The sequence below is a fragment of the Neocloeon triangulifer genome, unplaced genomic scaffold (assembly GCF_031216515.1).
Source record: "Neocloeon triangulifer isolate White Clay Creek 2 clone unplaced genomic scaffold, ASM3121651v1 ptg000014l, whole genome shotgun sequence".
Lineage (NCBI taxonomy): Eukaryota > Metazoa > Arthropoda > Insecta > Ephemeroptera > Baetidae > Neocloeon > Neocloeon triangulifer.
Genome location: NW_026775556.1, coordinates 5270021 through 5289588, shown reverse-complemented (window position 1 = coordinate 5289588; position 19568 = coordinate 5270021). Strand labels below are relative to the sequence as shown.

General features: G+C 36.9%; 4 protein-coding genes across 4 annotated transcripts; all 4 read right to left on the bottom strand.

Moving 5' to 3' along the window:
• Positions 1-1331: 1331 nt before the first annotated feature.
• On the bottom strand, positions 1332-2243 carry LOC132201580 (gastrula zinc finger protein XlCGF7.1-like). Its single transcript, XM_059627830.1, has one exon. It carries the CDS (start codon positions 2241-2243, stop codon positions 1332-1334), a length of 912 nt encoding a protein of 303 aa, XP_059483813.1.
• Positions 2244-3851: 1608 nt separating this feature from the next.
• Positions 3852-5009, bottom strand: LOC132201579 (zinc finger protein 431-like). Its single transcript, XM_059627829.1, has one exon. It carries the CDS (start codon positions 5007-5009, stop codon positions 3852-3854), a length of 1158 nt encoding a protein of 385 aa, XP_059483812.1.
• A 1295-nt stretch (positions 5010-6304) lies between these two features.
• Positions 6305-7998, bottom strand: LOC132201576 (zinc finger protein 888-like). Its single transcript, XM_059627828.1, has 2 exons — positions 7991-7998; positions 6305-7406 (listed from the first exon to the last, which is right to left on the bottom strand). Exons 1-2 carry the CDS (start codon positions 7996-7998, stop codon positions 6305-6307), a joined length of 1110 nt encoding a protein of 369 aa, XP_059483811.1.
• Positions 7999-8396: 398 nt separating this feature from the next.
• LOC132201568 (zinc finger protein 208-like) lies at positions 8397-19529 on the bottom strand. Its single transcript, XM_059627807.1, has 4 exons — positions 18763-19529; positions 17706-17972; positions 16205-16381; positions 8397-9711 (listed from the first exon to the last, which is right to left on the bottom strand). Exons 1-4 carry the CDS (start codon positions 19527-19529, stop codon positions 8397-8399), a joined length of 2526 nt encoding a protein of 841 aa, XP_059483790.1.
• Positions 19530-19568: the final 39 nt, after the last annotated feature.

Here is a 19568-nt window from a genome sequence, read left to right as displayed (position 1 = left end):
GCGGTGGCGCCTCCTCCTGAAAACACGCGTTCCTGCTCAGATCTTCTTTTTCAAAAATTCTTTTGACTCGTTTTTTTTTTTTTTAAACTTACAGAGTTTAAAAATATAATGAAGTTTATTCATCACTTTCATCAGCCTTTGCGTGAATCGGAATGAAAAAAAAAAAATGAAGTTCGAGACTTTTTTTGCTTAAAATTTTGAACTAATTGAATTTGATCAAGGTGAAGTGATTGAATCAAATGATAACTTATGGTATTAAAAATTAATTAGTTTTCAAGAGCTTATTCTCATCAAAATTCAATGATTTTCTTTTTTCCCTTACAATAAGTCATGGTTGCTCTGTGTGAATATTATAAACATTTTTCGGTTTTATTTTTGTTTAATTTTAAATTATGAAATAAAATTTGGAGCACTGGAGTTGTACTTTCATTTTTTATTCATCTTTCTGTCGGTTACATTATTATTTGTGCATCGTTTCTGTTCTACAGCTAAGCTTTTAATAACTAAATGGTTTTGTATTTTGTTTCCATAAATCATAGTTTTTGAGGAACACAGTCTTGGAAAATAAAATATCAGAAATTGTAAAATTAATCTAAAATCAGAGCCGAGTTTATCTTTGTTTGTTTAGGATTAAAGATTAAAAGAAACCTTCATTGGCAGGAAAATTGTTATAAAAAAAATACTCCTTACAATTAATTTTAGTTTTAACATTTCATTACAGTGCAACATTTCCTCTCAAAAACAGAGGAAATAAGTAAGCTAAATATAAGTTTTAAAGATAACTCGTCAGTAGCCACTTTAAAAAATTATACACTAATCTGTAGAAGAATATTTTTTGTAAAGAAAGACCATCTGCAAAAGCTACAAAAGTTGGCAAAATTGAGTTTACTGGGGTATTTTTCAATTAATAATAATATGAATAATATTGAATATTGTGGTGGTTATCAAAATTAATAAAATCCAAAATCAAACTTATGATAAATTTGAAAAGATTGCTTTTGATTATTTTTAATACCATCTGTGGATTTTAAAGTGCAGTTGTTGGTATCATAATTTATTTTGCGTTGTTCACATTTTTGAAGTAAAAAAATCGATAAAATTTTTTTACAATTAATTTTGTTTTTGAAAGTGGAGACTGAAATTTTCATATTAAATGTGTTCCATCATAAGAAAAAGCGTAAAAAAATACAAGCTTTTGATTTAAAAAAAAATGGCACTAAAAAAAGTTTAATGCAAATTGGCATTTCCTCGATATAATTCTGATTGTAAAGGAGCTCTGCTCCTCATCTACTAGTCAAATCTCATTGCATTATTCTACTTGCTGAAACAATTCAAAACTGCGGAGGTTTTTGGTCGTTGAGTTCGGGCAGGTTGGGGTCGGTGCGGTAGTGCTCCTCGATGGAGTGGTTCTTGAGCAGGCGGAGGTGCGTGAAGCCCTTGTCGCAGGCGTCGCACTTGTAGGGCATCACCTTGTGCTTCTCCCACTTGTGCCTGAGCAGGTAGTTGATCTGCGAGTAGGCCGCGTCGCACAGGTCGCACTCGTAGTTGAGCAGGCCCTGGTGCCGCTTGACGTGGTTCTTGAGCGAGTGCTGCGTGGAAAAGGTCTTTTCGCACAGGTGGCACTTGAAGACCTGGCGGTCGGGCCGGTGCACCTCCCTGTGCTTCTGCAGGATGAACTTCTCGGTGAAGCGTTTTCCGCACTCGTCGCACACGTACGGCCGGTCGGTGGCGTGCGTGGCCATGTGCTTCTTCAGGTTGCCCTTGCTGTACGTGCTCCAGCCGCACACCTCGCACCTCTCGGTGCGCGAGTCCGGAAAGTGGATCTTGCGGTGGAACATGAGGGTGCTGTGGTTCTCGAACAACTTGCCGCACACCTCGCAGCTGTGCTCCTTCTTCAGCACCATGTGCGTCCGCTTGACGTGCAGGTTGAGGCGGTTCCTGGTCGCGTACGCCTTGTCGCACTGGCCGCACGCGAACGGTCGCTCGCCCGTGTGCAGCCGCATGTGGATCTTGACCTGGCCCTGGTGCTTGAACACTTTCTCGCACAGGCTGCACGGGAAGGGCCCGTTGCCGACGGGGTATTTGCGCGGCCGGCCGACCCGCGACCGCTCCCGCAGGTGCCGCCGCACGTGGCTCTCCAGCTGCTGCCTGGTCCACACCTCCTTCACCTGGCACAGGTCGCACGTCGTCGACGAGTCCTCCTCCTCCTTGCACAACTTCGGCCGCGCCCTGAAAAAACGCATTCCTCAGATCTGCCCACTTGGTATTTGTATACATTTTTAATTCTGCGTCAGGGTTAATTTCAAATGAGTTTGCAAATTTAAAAAGTTAGTTTTTGTTCCGGAGATATAGGGGGATAATTTTTACTCAAACTTGCCTGTTTTTATCATGAGAGTTTTCATCCTTTTATACTTTCTGTAATTTCCTGCGTCCTGTTAAGGCTAAGGAATTTTTTTAATTGATAATTTAAAAAATACTGAAAATATTTTTTTACAATTTGCTTTCATGTAAATTTTTATCCTGCTAACACTAATTTAATTTTTTTCTTATTGATCTATTTTTAACTAATATTTGAAATATGATTTTATTTTATGTATTAAATTAAATTCACATTTAATTTCATTTCATTTTTAAATTTTTGTTTTATAATTTTCTTTTCCCAGTTTAAAAGTAAAATATTTTTTGTAATTAAAATTAAATATTCAGTCTTTAATTTACTTTTAACTCATAATTATTTAATTAAATGATCAAGGCGTAATCTGCTATGCTCTTACATCAATTAGGGTCTGGATGAGTTGAGATTCAACTGATTAAAATAAAATTTTTCTTACCAAAACAAAATTTATTGCAAATTTGATGCACTTCTGATTAATTCATTTACATTTTGCAATTCATCTTAACCTAATTCAACCTTAATGAATATTTTGAATTTTCATGCGATTTAAAAAAAAAAACTTTCATATCAACTGCAATATGATAATCTTTATTACAATTTATCTGGGTCACGCAGCTTTTCGATGTTGCCGATTTTGTATCCGTGGCATTGCTTGACGTGACTGAGCATTTCTCATTTCGGCCAGATGAGTTTTTCGAAAATTTTGCACTCTCACACCTCGACGAGGTGAATTTTCAGGTGCCAACGAGTGAAGAAACGCTGCAGGCTGCCTATAGTGCAATTGAAGCTTGCTGGATTTCGGATGTGCTCCTTGAGCTGGTCGTAATTTGCAAATCGCTTCTGGCAAAAAATGCTTCTCATGTAGCTCGTCTTCTTACCCTGAGAAATCAATCGCTTGACGGCGCTGCTTTGCTCATGCAGCACCTTGAATTTCTAGCTCATGCAAAAAATTTAGCTTAGGAATATTTGTTCAATTTTAAATTAAAAAAGAATTTGATTCACTGATCATTGTTTGTGTAGCCTATTTACAGCATTTTCATTATCCTAAATTTAAATGACAGTAAAAATAATTATTAGTTTTCTCCATTTAAATTATTTCTGATTTTGTAACGATTGAGTTGCCACAGTTTATTTTGAAATTTTCCAGCCCAAAAGTTGATCGTTTTCGTTGTCTTCAAACTAAAAAATAAATTTTTTAACAAAAAAAAAATTATTTATTATGTTTTTGATTCCAAGGTGTGTTAAAAACAGTTAGGGCAGAATTTATTATGTGTGAAAAAAATGTGTTCTGCTTATCCCAAGATCAAATTGTAGAAATGTAAATTAATTTAAACGAGAATTTCCCCCACACAAATAAAAATAAATCACGGAAAAGAGATTTATATCTCCTCATTTTTATTTTACAATTGCTGTGAATCAAGATTTGTAGCACAAATAAAACAATTAATTTTGCATTTTAGTGTCTATAGCTAATTTTCAAGCTTCTCTGGGGTAAATTAAAGTGCACTTTCTCCTTGTGCTTTTTCAGGTTGAGGCCGTTTTGGAACGGCTTGTTGCAAATGTTGCATTCAAAGGCTTTGATGCCGTGTTTCTTCAGTTGGTGGTTTCGCATGTTGAATTGAACTGCGAATGACTTTCCACACTCTTCGCATTTGAAAGGTCGAAGTCCCAGGTGACTGTTCCTGTGCTTCATGATTGCTTTTGGGTTGCAGGAAATAGTTTTGTCACAAATACTGCATTGGAAAGTCTGTTTTGGGCCGTGGCTTTTCTTTAAGTGGTTCTTCAGATCCAAAACAGATGCGCTGCAAATGCTGCATTTGACCTTTTTGGTCATGTGGCGCTCAATGTGCTTTTCCAAGTAAAGTTTCCGATGAGATTTGTAGTCGCAGTGCCCACAATTGAACTCCATCTCAGAATGACGATACATGTGGGTTTTCAGAGAGTTTTCGCTGGTGAAGATTTGGCCGCAAATTTCGCAGACCAGCGAAATATTATTCTCATGGAGTAATTTTTTGTGGGTCGACAGAGAACATTTGAGTAGAATCTTTCCACAAATATCGCAGGTAACATGCTCTTTACTCGGCTCACAGCGAACATGATTCCTCAAGTGACTTTGCATATTTTCGTAGACTTTGAGCACTTTTCCGCATAAGTCACAATCAGTTTTGGGGACGATTTCCCTCTCAATGTTGTGCCACTCCTTCAAATGTCGGAGAAAAATTTCGTAAGATCCAGTTGTGAAGCCACACGGTTTGCAGCAGTGGGGCTTGCTCATCTCTCGGAGGCTCTCCAAATGCAGCAAAATATGCTTTTCTAAATTTTCCCTTGTCAGAAATCTCTCGGGGCAGAATTGGCAAAACATTTGACCTTCAGGGTCGCACAGAGTTTCAGGAGCGGCCAATTTACTTTTGTGGAAATCTTTCATGTGGATCATGAATTTAGATCTTTCGATCAGAATTTCGTCGCAGAACTCGCAAGGAAATGGTTTATTCTTGTGGATGTGAATAATGTGTGTCATGAGGTGGCTCTTGTCGGCAAATCGATGTCGGCAATTGCTACTGTTGCATTTGTACTTGAAAATTTGCTCGCCTGGTTTTCCTGTATGTTCGGGCATGTGCTTTCTAAACAAATCAAATCTTTCGAATTGTTTTGAGCACAAGCCGCACTTGACGTTAAATCTCATGGAGCCGTGAATCGTCAGGATATGCCCCGCCAGATTGACAACCGGGACTTGGCAAATGTGACAGGTCACCAGCTCAGTCGGCCTGCAAACAGTTATTAACACATTGGTCGTTTTCACATCATATGAAAGTTGGAGTTGAAGAAGTTGTTGATTTTATTTATATATATTGGCATTTTTTTTAATTAGCTGATTCATTAAAAAAATTAAGGAGCAATATTTCATAATAATGTATGTCTATCATATAGAAAATAAGCAGAGATATTATTTATCGATTTATCTTGATACATAACATTGAGTGAAAATTTTTTTATTTAAAAATTCTCAATGTAAAATTTAATAAAATTAACTTTAATTTGTGTGAAGGAATTGGCACTTGAGAAGACGATTGTGGAAATGAAGAAAACGTTCTTTGTTCTTGTTGAAAAATAGGGTCGCTGTCTGTGACCAAAACTGGTAGGGCCGTTGCTTTTTTGGAAAAAAAAACGCTTTTTCAACTGGAACAAAGCCCTTTCTTCACTTTCAATTTTCTTAATATGGAGCAATTTTAATAATTTTTAATATGAAAATCTCTATCTACCGCTTCCCAAAAAATAAGTGTATTTAAGGCATGAAGGGGGTGATCGCAGACGCAAAGTTTGCTTCCTTTAACCTTTGAAAACCATTTTTTTTTATTGTTTATTTATTACCCATATATATTTAGATGATTAAAACTATTTTGATTACAAAGTATTTAAAAAAGAAGAGCTTTTCCAATGTAGGCTGACTTATGTTTCTAAAAGTATTTTTAATTGACGTTTTACAACAACAAATTGTGTAAATGAAAAGTAATATTAATGAGATTATGTAATTCTCTCAAACAGAAACAGGTGTCAAAAAAAAAAAGGAAAAAGTACTAAATTTTTATTTTTTTTTACAACTACTGTGAATCAAGATTTGTAGCACAAATTTAATTTGTAGCACAAATTTAGTTTGAAACTTATTTTTCTAATAATTTTTATTCTAGTTTCTATAGCTAATTTTCAAGCTTCTTTTGGGTAGGTTGAAGGTTGAAGTGCACTTTCTCCTCGTGCATTTTCAAGTTGAAGCCGTTTTGGAACGATTTGCTGCAAATGTTGCATTCAAACCCTTTTAAATTAAAAGGCTTTGATGCCGTGTATCTTCAGTTTATGGTTTCGCATGTTGGCCAAAACTGCAAACAACTTTCCGCACTCTTCGCATTTGAAAGGTCAAAGTCCCAGGTGCCTATTTATGTGCGCCTCGGCCGATTGAGGGTCGCAGGAAATGTTTCTGTCGCAAATATAGCATTGGATCTTCTTTTTTGGGTCGTGGCATCTATTTAAGTGCGTCTTCAGATCCAAAACTGATGAGCTACAAACGCTGCATTTGACCTTTTTGGTCATGTGGCGCTCAATGTGTTTTTCCAAGAACTTTTTCCGATGAGATTTGTATTCGCAGTGCCCACAGTTGAACTCCATCTCAGAATGGCAATGCATGTGGGTTTTCAGAGAGTTTTCGCTGATGAAGATTTGGTCGCAAATTTCGCAGACCAGCGAAATATTCTCATGGAGATATTTTTTGTGACTCGAGAGTGAACATTTGAGTAGAATCTTTCCACAGATATCACAAGTAACTGGCGCCTTACTCGGTTCACAGCGAACATGATTCCTCAAGTGACTTTGCAAAGTTTCGCGGACTTTGAACACTTTTCCGCAAATGTCACAATCGGTTTTGGGAACAATTTTCCTCTCCATGTTGTGCCACTTTTTCAAATGGCGGAGAAAAACTTTGTAAGTTCCAGTTACGAAGTCGCATGGTTTGCAGCAGTGGGGCTTGCCCATCTCTCGGAGGCTCTCCAAATGCAGCAAAACATGCTTTTCTAAATTTTCTCTCGTCAGAAACCTCTCGGGGCAGAATTGGCAAAACATTTGACCCTCGGGGTCGCACAGAGTTTCAGGAGCGGCCAATTTATTTTTGTGGAAATCTTTCATGTGGACCAAGAGTTTAGATCTTCCGATCAAAATTTCGTTGCAGAACTCGCAAGGAAATGGTTTATTCTTGTGGATGTGAATGATGTGTTTAATGAGGTGGCTCTTGTTGGCAAATCGCTGTCGGCACCTGGCACTCTTGCATTTGTACTTGAAAATTTGCTCGCCTTGTTTTCCCGTGTGTTTGGGCATGTGCTTCTTAAACAATTCAATGCTCTCGAATTGTTCTGAACACACGCCGCACTTGACGTTAAATCTGTTGGCGCCGTGAATCGTCTGGATATGCTCCGCCAGATTGACGACCGGAATTTGGCAAAGGAGACAGGTTACCAGCCCAGGCAGTCTGCAAACAGTTATTAACAAATTGGTCGTTTTCGCATCACATTAAAGTTTGAGTTGAAGAAGTTGTTGCTTTATTTAACGGAATGTATTTTATTTAGCTGATTAACTAATAAATTTGAGGAAAAAAATTTTACATTATGTACATATATGATCAAAAAAATGACACAGAAATTAAGCAGAGAATTTATTAATCAATTTATCTTGATAAATAATTTTGATGAAATTTTTTAATTCTCTTTGTAAAATTTAATAATAATTAACTTTAATTTTTGAGAAGAAATTGGCACTTGAAAAGACGAACGTGGAAGTGAAGAAAACGTAATTTGTCCTTGTTGAAAAAAAGGGTCGTTGACTTTGAGCAAAACTTGTGAAGTAAACCGGATTTTTTTTTCTTTTTTGAAGAAAAAACAATTTTTTTAACTAGGACAAAGCCATCAATTTTCTTCAATTTTCGTTGACATCTGTCTTAATATAGAGTAAACTTTATCTTTTAATACGAAAATCTTCATCGACTTCTTCCAAAAAAAGTAAGCGTATTATAGGGGCAAAGTTTGTTTCCTCAAGTCTTTATAAGTAATTATTTACCCATACATTATTAGAATACACTTGAATTTTTTTAAATAATTTTTCAACGAAAAAAAAGCTTTTAATATTTTAAAATACTACAATCATTACTTTATAGAAAATGGTATAGCTAACTTAAAATAATAATTTATTATGATTCCAGAGTGTATTAAAAGAAGAAGAGCCTTTCCAGTAAAGGCTGACATGTGTTTCAAAAAGTATTTTTAATTGACGCTTTACAACAAATTGTGGAAATGTTAAATAATATTTATGAAATTATGGATGTATCTCTAACAGGCTTAAAAAAAAATCAAGGAAAATGATTTTAACCCATATTTTTTATTTCAAAATTACTATAAATCAAAATTTTTAGCACAAATTTAGTTCGTCACTTTTTCCTAATAATTTTCATTTTGCATTTTAGTGCCTAGCTAATTTTCAAGCTTCTCTTGGGTAAATTAAAGTGCACTTTCTCCTTGTGCTTTTTCAGGTTGAGGCCGTTTTGGAACGGTTTGTTGCAAATGTTGCATTCAAAGGCTTTGATGCCGTGTTTCTTCAGTTGGTGGTTTCGCATGTTGAATTGAACTGCGAACGACTTTCCGCACTCTTCGCATTTGAAAGGTCGAAGTCCCAGATGACTGTTCCTGTGCGTCATGATTGCTTTTGGGTTGCAGGAAATAGTTTTGTCACAAATACTGCATTGGAAAGTCTGTTTTGGGCCGTGGCTTTTCTTTAAGTGGTTCTTCAGATACAAAACGGATGCGCCGCAAATGCTGCATTTGACCTTTTTGGTCATGTGGCGCTCAATGTGCTTTTCCAAGTAAAGTTTCCGATGAGATTTGTAGTCGCAGTGCCCACAGTTGAACTCCATCTCAGAATGACGATACATGTGGATTTTCAGAGAGTTTTCGCTGGTGAAGATTTGGCCGCAAATTTCGCAGACCAGCGAAATATTATTCTCATGGAGTAATTTTTTGTGACCCAAGAGGGAATGTTTGAGTAGAATCTTTCCACAGATATCGCATGTAACAAGAACGGGCCTCTTGGGTTCGCGTTCGCGACGGCGAACAGAGTGATTCCTCATATGAGATTGCATACTATCGCGGTATTCGAACACTTTTCCGCAAATGTCGCAGTCGGTTTTGGGAACGATTTTCCTCTCAATGTTGTGCCAATCCTCCAAATGGCGAAGCAAAAAACGGTAACTTCCAGTTACGAAGTCGCATGGTTTGCAGCAGTGGGGCTGGCCCATCTCTCGGAGGCTCTCCAAATGCAGCAAAATATGCTTTTCCAAATTTTCTCTCGTCAGAAACCTCTCGGGGCAGAATTGGCAAAACATTTGACCTTCGGGGTCGCACAGAGTTTCAGGAGCAGGCAATTTATTTTTGTGGAAATTTTTCATGTGGTCTAGATATTGCGGTTTATCGATCAGAACTTCATCGCAGAACTCGCAAGGAAGAGGTTTTTTCTTGTGGATGAGGATGACGTGTGTAATGAAGAAGCTCTTGTCGGCAAACCGTTGTTTGCATCTGATATAGTTGCATTTGTACTTCCAAGTCTCCTCGCTTGGTTTTCCCATGTGCTCGGGCATGTGCCTCTTAAACAAATCGATGCTCTCGAATTGCTTCGAACACAACCCGCACTTGACGTTAAGTCTGGTAGCATTGTGAGTCATCAGGAAATGCTCCGCCAGATTGACCACTGGAATTTTGCAAAGATGACAGGAAATCTGCTCAGTCACCCTGAAAACAGTTATTAAAAAAATTGGTCGTTTTCACAGCAGATGAAAATATGAGTTGAATTGCATGGATTTTTTTCTATTTCCCCTGCTTATGTTTCAAGCTGTATGAAACAAATATGTCAAAATGAAGTACAGAAATGTTTTTAAAAAATTAAAAGAAAAATTACGCAAAACAACTAATGTTATTGATTCATCTTTATAATATGATATCAAATAAAAATATTTCTCGAAATTAAAAACCATTGCTGTAATTAGGCAAGGTGTAATCCAAGGTTGGCAAGCGGCGCTCATAAGCGCACTTCACCAACAACAGAAGTAAATATTTTTGCCTTCGTTTTCCAAACAGAAATGAACATTTTACACGTTTAATTTTTGATATTCTAAACTTTCATAACTTAAAAAACTCATTTCCAACAAACTTAAAATGATAATAATTTAAGATTTTGATTTCAAAGTGTATGGTAAAATGAAATGCTTCTTTTTTTAATTCAGTAGGAATTTTAATTATCAATTAACTTTTACAAATTAATTTAATTTGACGTGTCTTCAGATGAAATTAAACAAGTGTATGGATCGCTATGAACGTATAAATTTAAACCTAGGAAAAAAACAAAGAAAAATTTAAATTCATGACATTTTTATTCTAATTTTAGTTTATTTGAAATTTAATCTGAGGTTTTCGGTAAAAATTTCGTTTGATGTAATTTTAACCTGATTATAAGCATTTATTTTGTCACGAATAATAAATTTTCCATTTTGTTTTAAATTGCTTATTTTCAAGCTTAATTTGGGCTATTATTAATCAATTACAATTGTTTTATGTGGACTTCATTACTATTTTCAGCAAACAGATTTTTTTTTACATTATTTTCAGCACTTTCTGCAAAAGCAAAATTTTTTCTATTTTAAATGACTGTTTATGGACCGAATTAATAATAAATTAATCAATAGGCTCAAAATTACAGCATACGTTTGAAAAGACAAACTGCTATTTACATTATAATTAATTATTATAAAAAGGAGTGGGAGCGGAGCAATGATTTTGCTAACGAGCGCGAGCGGAGCGGGGAGCACAAAACGTAGGAGCGCGTCATTTTGAATTGAAGACGCATCACAATCAAAATTGAAATATTTTATTTTTTGTTAACGTGTCCAGCAAAAATTAAGTTTTCGTCGATGTGGAACCCGTTATAAACCTTTTCATTGTGACAGTAAACAAGGTGAGATTTACATTCCTTGAATGTCAAGAATTTCTCGTCGCACCTGTGACATGGGTAGGGGCTCAAACCGTGCACTTTGTATATGTGATCGCGGAAACTGCTCAACTTCACAGTGAACCAACCACACACCTTGCAAACGAAAGGCTTCTTGGTTTTCGAATGACTCAAGTCCATGTGTCTCTGCATATATGCAGCTCTGATTTTCAAATTACACATTTTGCACTGCATCTTTTCCTCGTGCGATTTCAAATGAATTTTTAAATAGCTGGGGACGCAACTGAATGCGCAAAAATTACACTGGACCTTTTCCGCTATGTGCATGTCTAAAACGTGACGCATTAGACCCAACTTTGTACGGGAAGCAAAGTCGCAGTGTGCGCAAAAGAAATCCGGCTTTGATTTGTGAGTTTGTAAGTGAAACCAAATATGACTCTTGTTATAAATTCGTTTGCATATTTTGCAGGAAATCTGGCGCATTTTTAAATGTACAGCTTCCATATGTTGGTTGAGACTTTTTTTCATTTTAAATTCTCTGAGGCATAGGTCGCAACGCGGTTTGAAGGTCGGTATCTTCATCGCGTGAGCGGATTCCATGTGAGTGCAGAAGTCCCAATAGTTTATGTACGAAAAATCGCAAGTGGAACACGCTAAAGGTTTTCCGCTTTTCATTAAAAATGTCAAATGCATCATCAGGTGCCTTTTTAAAATCTGCTTTGTCAAAAATCGTTGTGGGCATAATTCACACTGGAAATGACCTTTAAGGTCACAAAGTATCTCCGGCGGGGGACCAAATTGATTGACGGGTCGAATGTCATGTACTGCGGACAAATGCGAGCGGAATTTCCTGACGTCGACAAACGTGAGATTGCACTTTTTGCATTCATATTTTAAATTTTGATGTTCACGCTGAATGTGCTTCGTCCATAGAGATCGATTGGAAAATGAAGTGCCTCTCTTCGGGCAAGCGGCGCATTCGCAGAAGTACTCTTTAGCCTCCCTTTGATGGCTCGGCAGCGCCGGATTGCGGTCAAAAGCATCTTCACTGCAGATGCTGCGCCTTTCCTGGTTCCTGCAAAAATCGTTCAGCTTTTTGGTTTTCTATCATCTTTTATTCCAACTAGAGTGTTTGACGGGACCAATTCTCGCAAATTTTCTCGTTCCATACCCGATTTTTTTTTCAAAAATTTTCCCGAGTCTGGTCCCGTTCCCGGGAGTGCCTAAAACATAATTCCCGGACCCGTCCCGATTCCCGCAATCAGTTATAAAAATAATCCAGTTTTTGTGGTATGCAAATAGCACTACTCATATGCACTGCGGGTTGGCCAATTTATATTTATGACTCCAATTTCTAAATATATTATCTTGCAATTTTTTTGTTTGTTATAATTTCATTTTCAGAAAAAAAATATCTAATATAAACTCTTAAGAAATTTATATTTATAAATTTTGAAAAATTATATTAATTTGACAAAACAGGGAACCGAAAACTGGTTTATTTTTTAATTCCTCTTTGTTTGCCGATTTCCCAGTCCCGCGTCCCTTCCCGTTCCCGCTGCTCTAAAAGGAAACGGTGCCGGTCCCGCGGGGACCAGTCGGGACTGAGTCCCGTCGAACACTCTAATTCCAACTGTCACACGAAGAAAAAAAAGAAAACAAAAGGAGAAAAACTGAACAGGAATGGCACAACAAGCACTACTGCTATAAACATAATTAATACTACTAAAAAATGTAAAAAAATTTAAAGTTCAGTCGCAAAATTTATTTTGAATTACATTATTTTTCAATCTAAAGTTCATTTGACACTTTTAAAGTTTTATCTGTAATTTAAAAACATTTTCCCCCGTCAAGTTGTAATTACATAAGGAGAAATAAAAATGACAACTTGCAAACAGTGAATTTAAAACATGTTTAGGTTTTCATTTTTTTTATGATTTTTCTAGCACCCTGATAATTTCTCTCCTTTCCATATCAATGACTTGAAATTAATTTTTTTTGCAATATTTTATGTGGTGAAGAAATTAATTTCAGGCTTGTTATAAAAGAATCGTTTTATTTTCAAGTGTAATAATATATATAAATTTATATGAATGTTCAACTTATGCATACAATTTTTTTGTGAATGACGTTTTTTTCTCATGTTTCCCATTCTTGGTTATATGATCGATGATATAAGTACCATACAAAAACCGATTATCTATGTAGCTAATGGAGAATAAAATAAATAATGTAATTTTTAATAGATTCTTTTATTAATGAAAATATTCTTTGAACAAACATTACAATGTCCCCATTCTTACTTGATTTTCAAATACACATCTTGAATCTGATTGCTTTCCAACTAAAGTGATGGAGTTAGAATCAGAAAATTCATTTGTTTTTTAGCTTTTTATTATTATTGTTGTCTATTTTATATATTTTACTTGTTTATTCATGAATCATACATTTCTGTTTGTTTCAACACAAAATCATGTACATCGGATTCTTAACCTTGTGAAATGGAGCTTTTCTTTGGGTATGCAATTCAGATTGGTAAAACATAATTTTAATTTCACACATTTTGTGATATTTAGCACATATAGATAATCAATTAAGCATTTTTTTTTTATCCTTTCAAACGCATTTCCTGAACTAAGTTTTGCTTAACTATAGTTAAATTATTTTAATAACTGAATTTATTCTAAAAATCTACATTTCAGGTGATTCCGCTCATCACCAATCACTGCTTGGAGCTTGGCTGCGGCATTCCGGCAAAAATTAAGCTTTCAAAGTCTATGGTAACTTTATCAATCCTTTCATTATGAACATTCGTGCAATGCGACCGAAGCTGCTTGAACAAAACAAACTTTTCTTCGCACTTGTGGCACGGGTAGGGATTCAAGCCGTGTCGTAAAAATACGTGATTGCGAAAATTTGTCTTTCGTAAGAAAATCCTGCTGCAAATTCGGCAATGGAAAGGCTTCCTATCATGCCGAGATCGATTTCCACCCGTCTGCGATTTCTTTTTGCCATTTGAATTTGCCACGTTCTTGTTGTGAATGGTCAAAATATGTAAGTCAAGTCTTTTGTACCAGCCCTTGCAAACTGGACACCTGCGCTGCTGGCGGCGCTTCTTTTTCAGATGCATGCTCTCGATGTGTATTTTGATGCAAAGCTTTCTGTGCGTTCCGTAGTCACAGAGCTCGCAGAAAAACTGTGGCGTTGTGTTGTGCGATTCTAAGTGGTACTTCATCAATTTTTTGGGTACAACCTTACCGCAGCTTTGGCAACTTACACCAGTTTTCAAGTGCGCGTGCCGCATGTGATGTAGAAAGCCACCTTTTTGCTTAAACTCTTTGAGGCAAAGATCACATCGAATTTTGAAGATTGGTCTATTTATTCCATGAGCGGAACACAAGTGGTGCCAGAATTTACTATAAGACTCAACGGAAAAATAGCAACGGGCGCACCTGAAAAGTTTATGGCATTTTTCTAAATTGTCCAAGTGCTCAGAAATGTGCTTCTTCAGAATTTTCTTTGAGCGAAATCTCTCTGGGCAGAAACCGCACTGAAAACGACCGTTTATGTCACAAAGTGTTTCAGGCAGAGGACCAATTTCATCTAAATATTGAGCGCCGTGGATTCTTACCACATGCAGACCCAATAATTCTGTATTCACAAACTTAAAGTCGCATTTTAGGCATTTGTATTTTAAAAGAGTTTCGTGGTCATGTTTTTGGTGCTGCGCTAAATACTGTGGCTGGGAGTAAGAAATGTTGCAATCGATGGATTGAACATTTTCGTGGAAATTTTTTCGGTGCATCTTTAAATGCTCCTCGCAGGAAAAAGAAATTCTGTTTGTCAGGCAGGAACCAATTTCGCAGGAGTATTTTTGGCGAACCTGGACCGGCTTGTTGTGCTCCATAAAGTGGGCTTTGAACTTATCGAAGCCAATGAAAACCCTTGAGCAGATGCCGCATTTGAGATTCATTTGGTCGAAATGGTGCGTCATCATGTGATTGCGGTCAATACCCTCTTCATTGCAGATTCTGCACCTTGCCAGGGTTTGGTTCCTGCAAAAATTCGTTCAGATTTTGGTTTGTTGTTGTTGTGAAATTAAAAAAAAAAAAATAAAAGCTATGGTAAATTTTATTCAAATAATTATAATCAATTTTATTATTGTTTTTCTTGGACATATGTTCAATTAAAAAACACAGCTGGAATTTCATTTTCATTTTTAGAGCCTAAACCAACTAATCGCAAATTATTTCTATGATACTTGCGGATTCATGTATATATATAATGTTTCTATTTTAAATAATTACATTCACTCTGCAGCCCAGACGTGGACTTTGAAGAGGCAGAAGTTTTGGATTAAACAAATATCTCTCAAAATTTTTTTTTTTTAATTTTAATATTGTCAATAATTATTATTTCCAATTAATAAATATGTCACTAATTTTTAAAATCCGACTATAAGAATTGAATGCGCTCTTAATAATACCCCGCTCGTATATTTTGCAAACAAGCATTATTTTTTCAAGTGCGCGACCTCAATATGGTGGTTGAGGTACGGCTGATTTGAGAAATCTCGTTGGCAAAAGCCACACCGAAGTTTGAATTTTGGCCTTTTTACTCCGTGAAAGGAGAGCAAATGATTATAAAATCTTCCGTAATTCTTAACCGAAAAATCACAACTGCCACACCTGAAAAGTAAGCCAAAAATTTTCAAATTTTCCAAATGCTCCTTAATGTGCTTTTTCAGATTTTTTCTACAGGAAAATCTTTCGGGACAGAAACCGCATAGCAAATGACCATTTATGTTGCATAGTGTCTCTGGCGGGGGACCGAGTTGCTCCATTTGGCTAAGACCATGGGCTTTAAGGATATGATTTCTGAGCTGTGAAATTGTGCGGAAGTGAATGTTGCATTTTTTTGCACATGTTTTTGTCATCTTTGTGAACACTTCGAATGTGCAACTTCAACTGTTCCGCGTCACAAAAAGTAAAACCTTTGCACTCGTTGCACGAATATGAAACAATTTTGTGATATTTTCGTCTGTGCTCCATCAAATCTACTTGGTTGACAAAATTAATATCGCATTTGTTGCATTCATTGAAAACTTTGTGATGTTGCTTTCTGTGCGCCATCAATGGCGCTGCGTAGGGAAAATACTTATTGCAGCTTTTGCATTTGAATTTATCATTTTCGTGGTAGGTTTTTGTGTGAAGATTAAAATGCTCCAGGTTTGCAAAAGAAATGCGATTTTTGAGGCAGGAACCGACTTTGCAGGAGTACTTTAGGATTATCTTGGACGCCTTCTTGACCTTCTTGTGCTCCGGGATGTGCGCTTTGAAATTCTCAATGCCCAAGAAAGCCTTTTTGCACCAGCCGCATTTGAGTGGCCATTGCTTCCTGTGCTTGCAGTCAATCGAACCTTCTTTGCACATTCTGCACCCTGCCTGGGTTTGGTTCCTGCAAAAATCGTTCACTTTTTGGTTCTTTTGTACTTGGCGACAATAACATTAAAAACTGCGATTAATTCACACTGTTTTAATTATCATCAAAAATATATTCGAATATTCAATTAAATTCATTTAAATTTTTTGAGCCTAAAAATCACCTAAATTGATTTTCAAGAGAAATTAAGTTCCCAATGCTAACATTTTAGTCCATACTTTAAATTCTGAACATTATAATAAAGACAGGGTGGCCTTTCTTTTAATTTTTATATGTAATCCCTTTTTCGTGCGTATTATTTTCTTGGGATTATATATTTTTTACAGCCGGTTTTTTTATGAATAAACTTGACAAATATAGTGCGTTTCTACCATAGATTTATTATTCAGAGAAATTTTGGTTTGAAACATGTAACGATCATTGGCCTCTAATCAATTGTTTAAATTACTGGTTTTCAATTTTGTTTTTCAAGCGCATTTAGAATAAAACTTAACCTTCTAACTTAATGTAGCCACTCTATCTAATTTTTCAACAAATTAAATTTCAATTTTCCAAGTCCAGAGTTTTTCTTGGGCTTTGGCTGTCTTGTGGGACCAGATTTCGTCCGGGCCTTTTCTAATTTTGGCCCACCAGCTTTTAATTTTGGCTGCTTCTTGTTTACTTGATTTACGGAACTTTCAGATTGTTTGAGTAGCTCATTAAAATTTATTCTTGAGATAATTACAGGTGACAGCCCTGACAGGTGTATGTGAGAACTGAAGGTCGGCCTTTTTACTCCATGAGAGGAGAGCAAATGTTTGCAGAAATTTTTGTAATTCACGTGTGACGAATCGCAACTGTTGCATCTGAAAGGAACCCGGTATTTTGCCAAATTTTCCAAATGTTCCGCAATGTGCCTCTCAATTTTTTTCCAGGTCAAAAACTTTCAGGACAGAAATTGCATTGCAAACGACCGTTGATGTCTGGCTGGGGACCCAATCCATCCAAAATACAAATACGATGGACTTTATGCAAATGACGGGCGAGCAGTTCAGCTGTCCAGAAATTAGTGTTGCATTCTTTGCATTTGTATTTATCATTGTCGTGCCCATTTTTTATATGCATCATCAACAGATTTTGACTGGGAAAAGAAACACCTTCGCACTCATTGCACTCAAATTGAGTAGGAACAGTTTCAGAAAATATTTTGATTTTGTGATTCTCTATGTGCTGCAGCAAATCGTTTTCATGGGAATAGCTAATATTGCATTGGTTGCATAGAAAGTTGTGATAACGTTCTCTGTGCGCCACCAACTGCGCTGGATCGGAAAAAGAATGGTAGCAGTCTCTGCATTTGTACTTTGCACTTCCGTGGTAAATTTGCATGTGCAGCTTCAAATGATCCAGGTCTATGAAAGAAAGGCTGTTTTTCACGCAAACGGCGTTCTCGCAGAAAAGTCTATCGGAATCCTTTTTGTGCTCCTGCAAGTGGGCTTTGCGCTTATTGACGTCGATGAAAGTCTTCGAACAGATTCTGCATTTCAGATTCATTTGAGCAAGATGACGTTTCATCCTAAGATTGCTGTCAATGCCCTCTTCTTGGCAGATTCTTGCCCGAGTTTGGTTCCTGGAAAAATCGTTCAACTTTTTGGTTCTCATTGTAGTAAAAAAATTTAAAATATCAAAAAAAGAAATTTTAATTATGATCCCCAGACAAAAGTACATATATAAGAATATTTTATATCTTAGATCCGAATTTGTTCTATTTTCAAACAAAGGTTTGTAAATTATTAACTGTAAAATATGTATTCAGCTCTCTGCTATATAATTCGCTTACGATAATTAAGCCGTTTAACTTTTCTCATTTTTCATTTTATATGTACTCATTTATATTATGCATTTCAATTCCATTTCCCTCAGGACTCATTGTCAGCAATATTCTCCGTATCAAAATTGTTTCTTTTTTGACCTCTAAAGACAACAAATAAAAGTGAAAAAATTTCCATAGTTGTTGTTTATTTGTCATACAAATGAGTCACAGAAATTTTAGCTATGTAAATTGGTTCTGGCAAACAAAGCCAAAGCTCAACACCACCAACACCACAAGAAAAAGAATTTTTTATTTTATTTTTTTATACAATTAATTTCCTTAAAATTTTTATTTTTATGTTTGTGTCAATAGTTATATTCAAAGCAAGCCACTACATCGCATTTTCCTACAAGAAAATATTTTTCCAGAAATTGTTGTTTTTTTCAGCAACTTATTTGAAATCCGAAATCAGGGCAAATGGACATTCATGTGTGAAGCAAGTTGTTTTTTCCACTGATTATAATAATCGCAATGCAAACAGAAGAGAAAGGGCAGCGAAGTCGTGTGCCGCATTCTGTGGGTATAAATCGCGCTCTTTCTGAAATACCGCTTGCAAATGTCGCAAAAGACGCCCTCCTCGTTTTGATGGAAAGTCAATGTGTGGGTTTCCAGCGAGGCCTTGTTGGCGTTGCATTTGCCGCAAATCTTGCACTTGAACTGGTACGATTTGAAATGGCGCATCATGTGTTCTTTGTCAGCTGCAGTATCGTGAGCACGTCTGAATTCATCGAGGCAAAAGTCGCACCGCCGTTGAATGGGCCTGTCCTGCTGGTGGACGACGCGATAGTGCTTGAGTAAAATCGCGTACGTTTGCGCAGAGAAATCGCAACTGTCGCAGCCGAAAAGTGTCCCCGACTTGAGCTCCGTGTCCAAGTGCTTTGAAATGTGAATTTCCAAATTTTGCTTTGAAGAAAATCTCTCGGGACAAAGGAAGCATTGCAAGGGACCTTTGAGGTCAAAAAGTACCACTGGCGGCGGCAGCGGAGGCGCAGTGAAGTCAGGTTCGTCAACTCCGTGCATCTCCATTAGGTGCTTTCTCAACACGTAATGAGTGGAAACACTCGTCGGACACAAGTAGCAGCGGATCAAGCTGGGGCCGTTGGCGTGCTGCAGTTTCTTGTGCGCATCCAGAAGCTCCTGTGTTAAAAAGACGCGCCTTTTCATGGGGCAGCGGTTGACGTTGCATTTGAACGCCTTTTTCGCCACAACCGCATTCGCGTGCTCCGGCATGTGGGCCTTGAAGGCGTCCATGCTGGTGAACAGCACAGAACAAATGCTGCATTTCAGGTTCACCAAGTGCGGGTGGTGCGCCATCATGTGACTGATGCTGCTGATGCCCCTTTTGCAGATGGT

What these genes read in the sequence shown, in the direction of transcription:
- LOC132201580 (XM_059627830.1), bottom strand. Translation starts at nt 2,243, where the DNA reads ATGCGTTTTTTCAGGGCGCGGCCGAAGTTGTGCAAGGAGGAGGAGGAC.
- LOC132201579 (XM_059627829.1), bottom strand. Translation starts at nt 5,009, where the DNA reads ATGCCCGAACATACAGGAAAACCAGGCGAGCAAATTTTCAAGTACAAA.
- LOC132201568 (XM_059627807.1), bottom strand. Translation starts at nt 19,529, where the DNA reads ATGGCGCACCACCCGCACTTGGTGAACCTGAAATGCAGCATTTGTTCT. An exon ending in ATTTACCACGGAAGTGCAAA is followed by an intron (nt 16,382 to 17,705) that starts GTACAAATGCAG and finishes CGATTTTTGCAG; the next exon opens with GAACCAAACCCAGGCAGGGT. An exon ending in GCGTCCAAGATAATCCTAAA is followed by an intron (nt 9,712 to 16,204) that starts GTACTCCTGCAA and finishes AACTGTTTTCAG; the next exon opens with GGTGACTGAGCAGATTTCCT.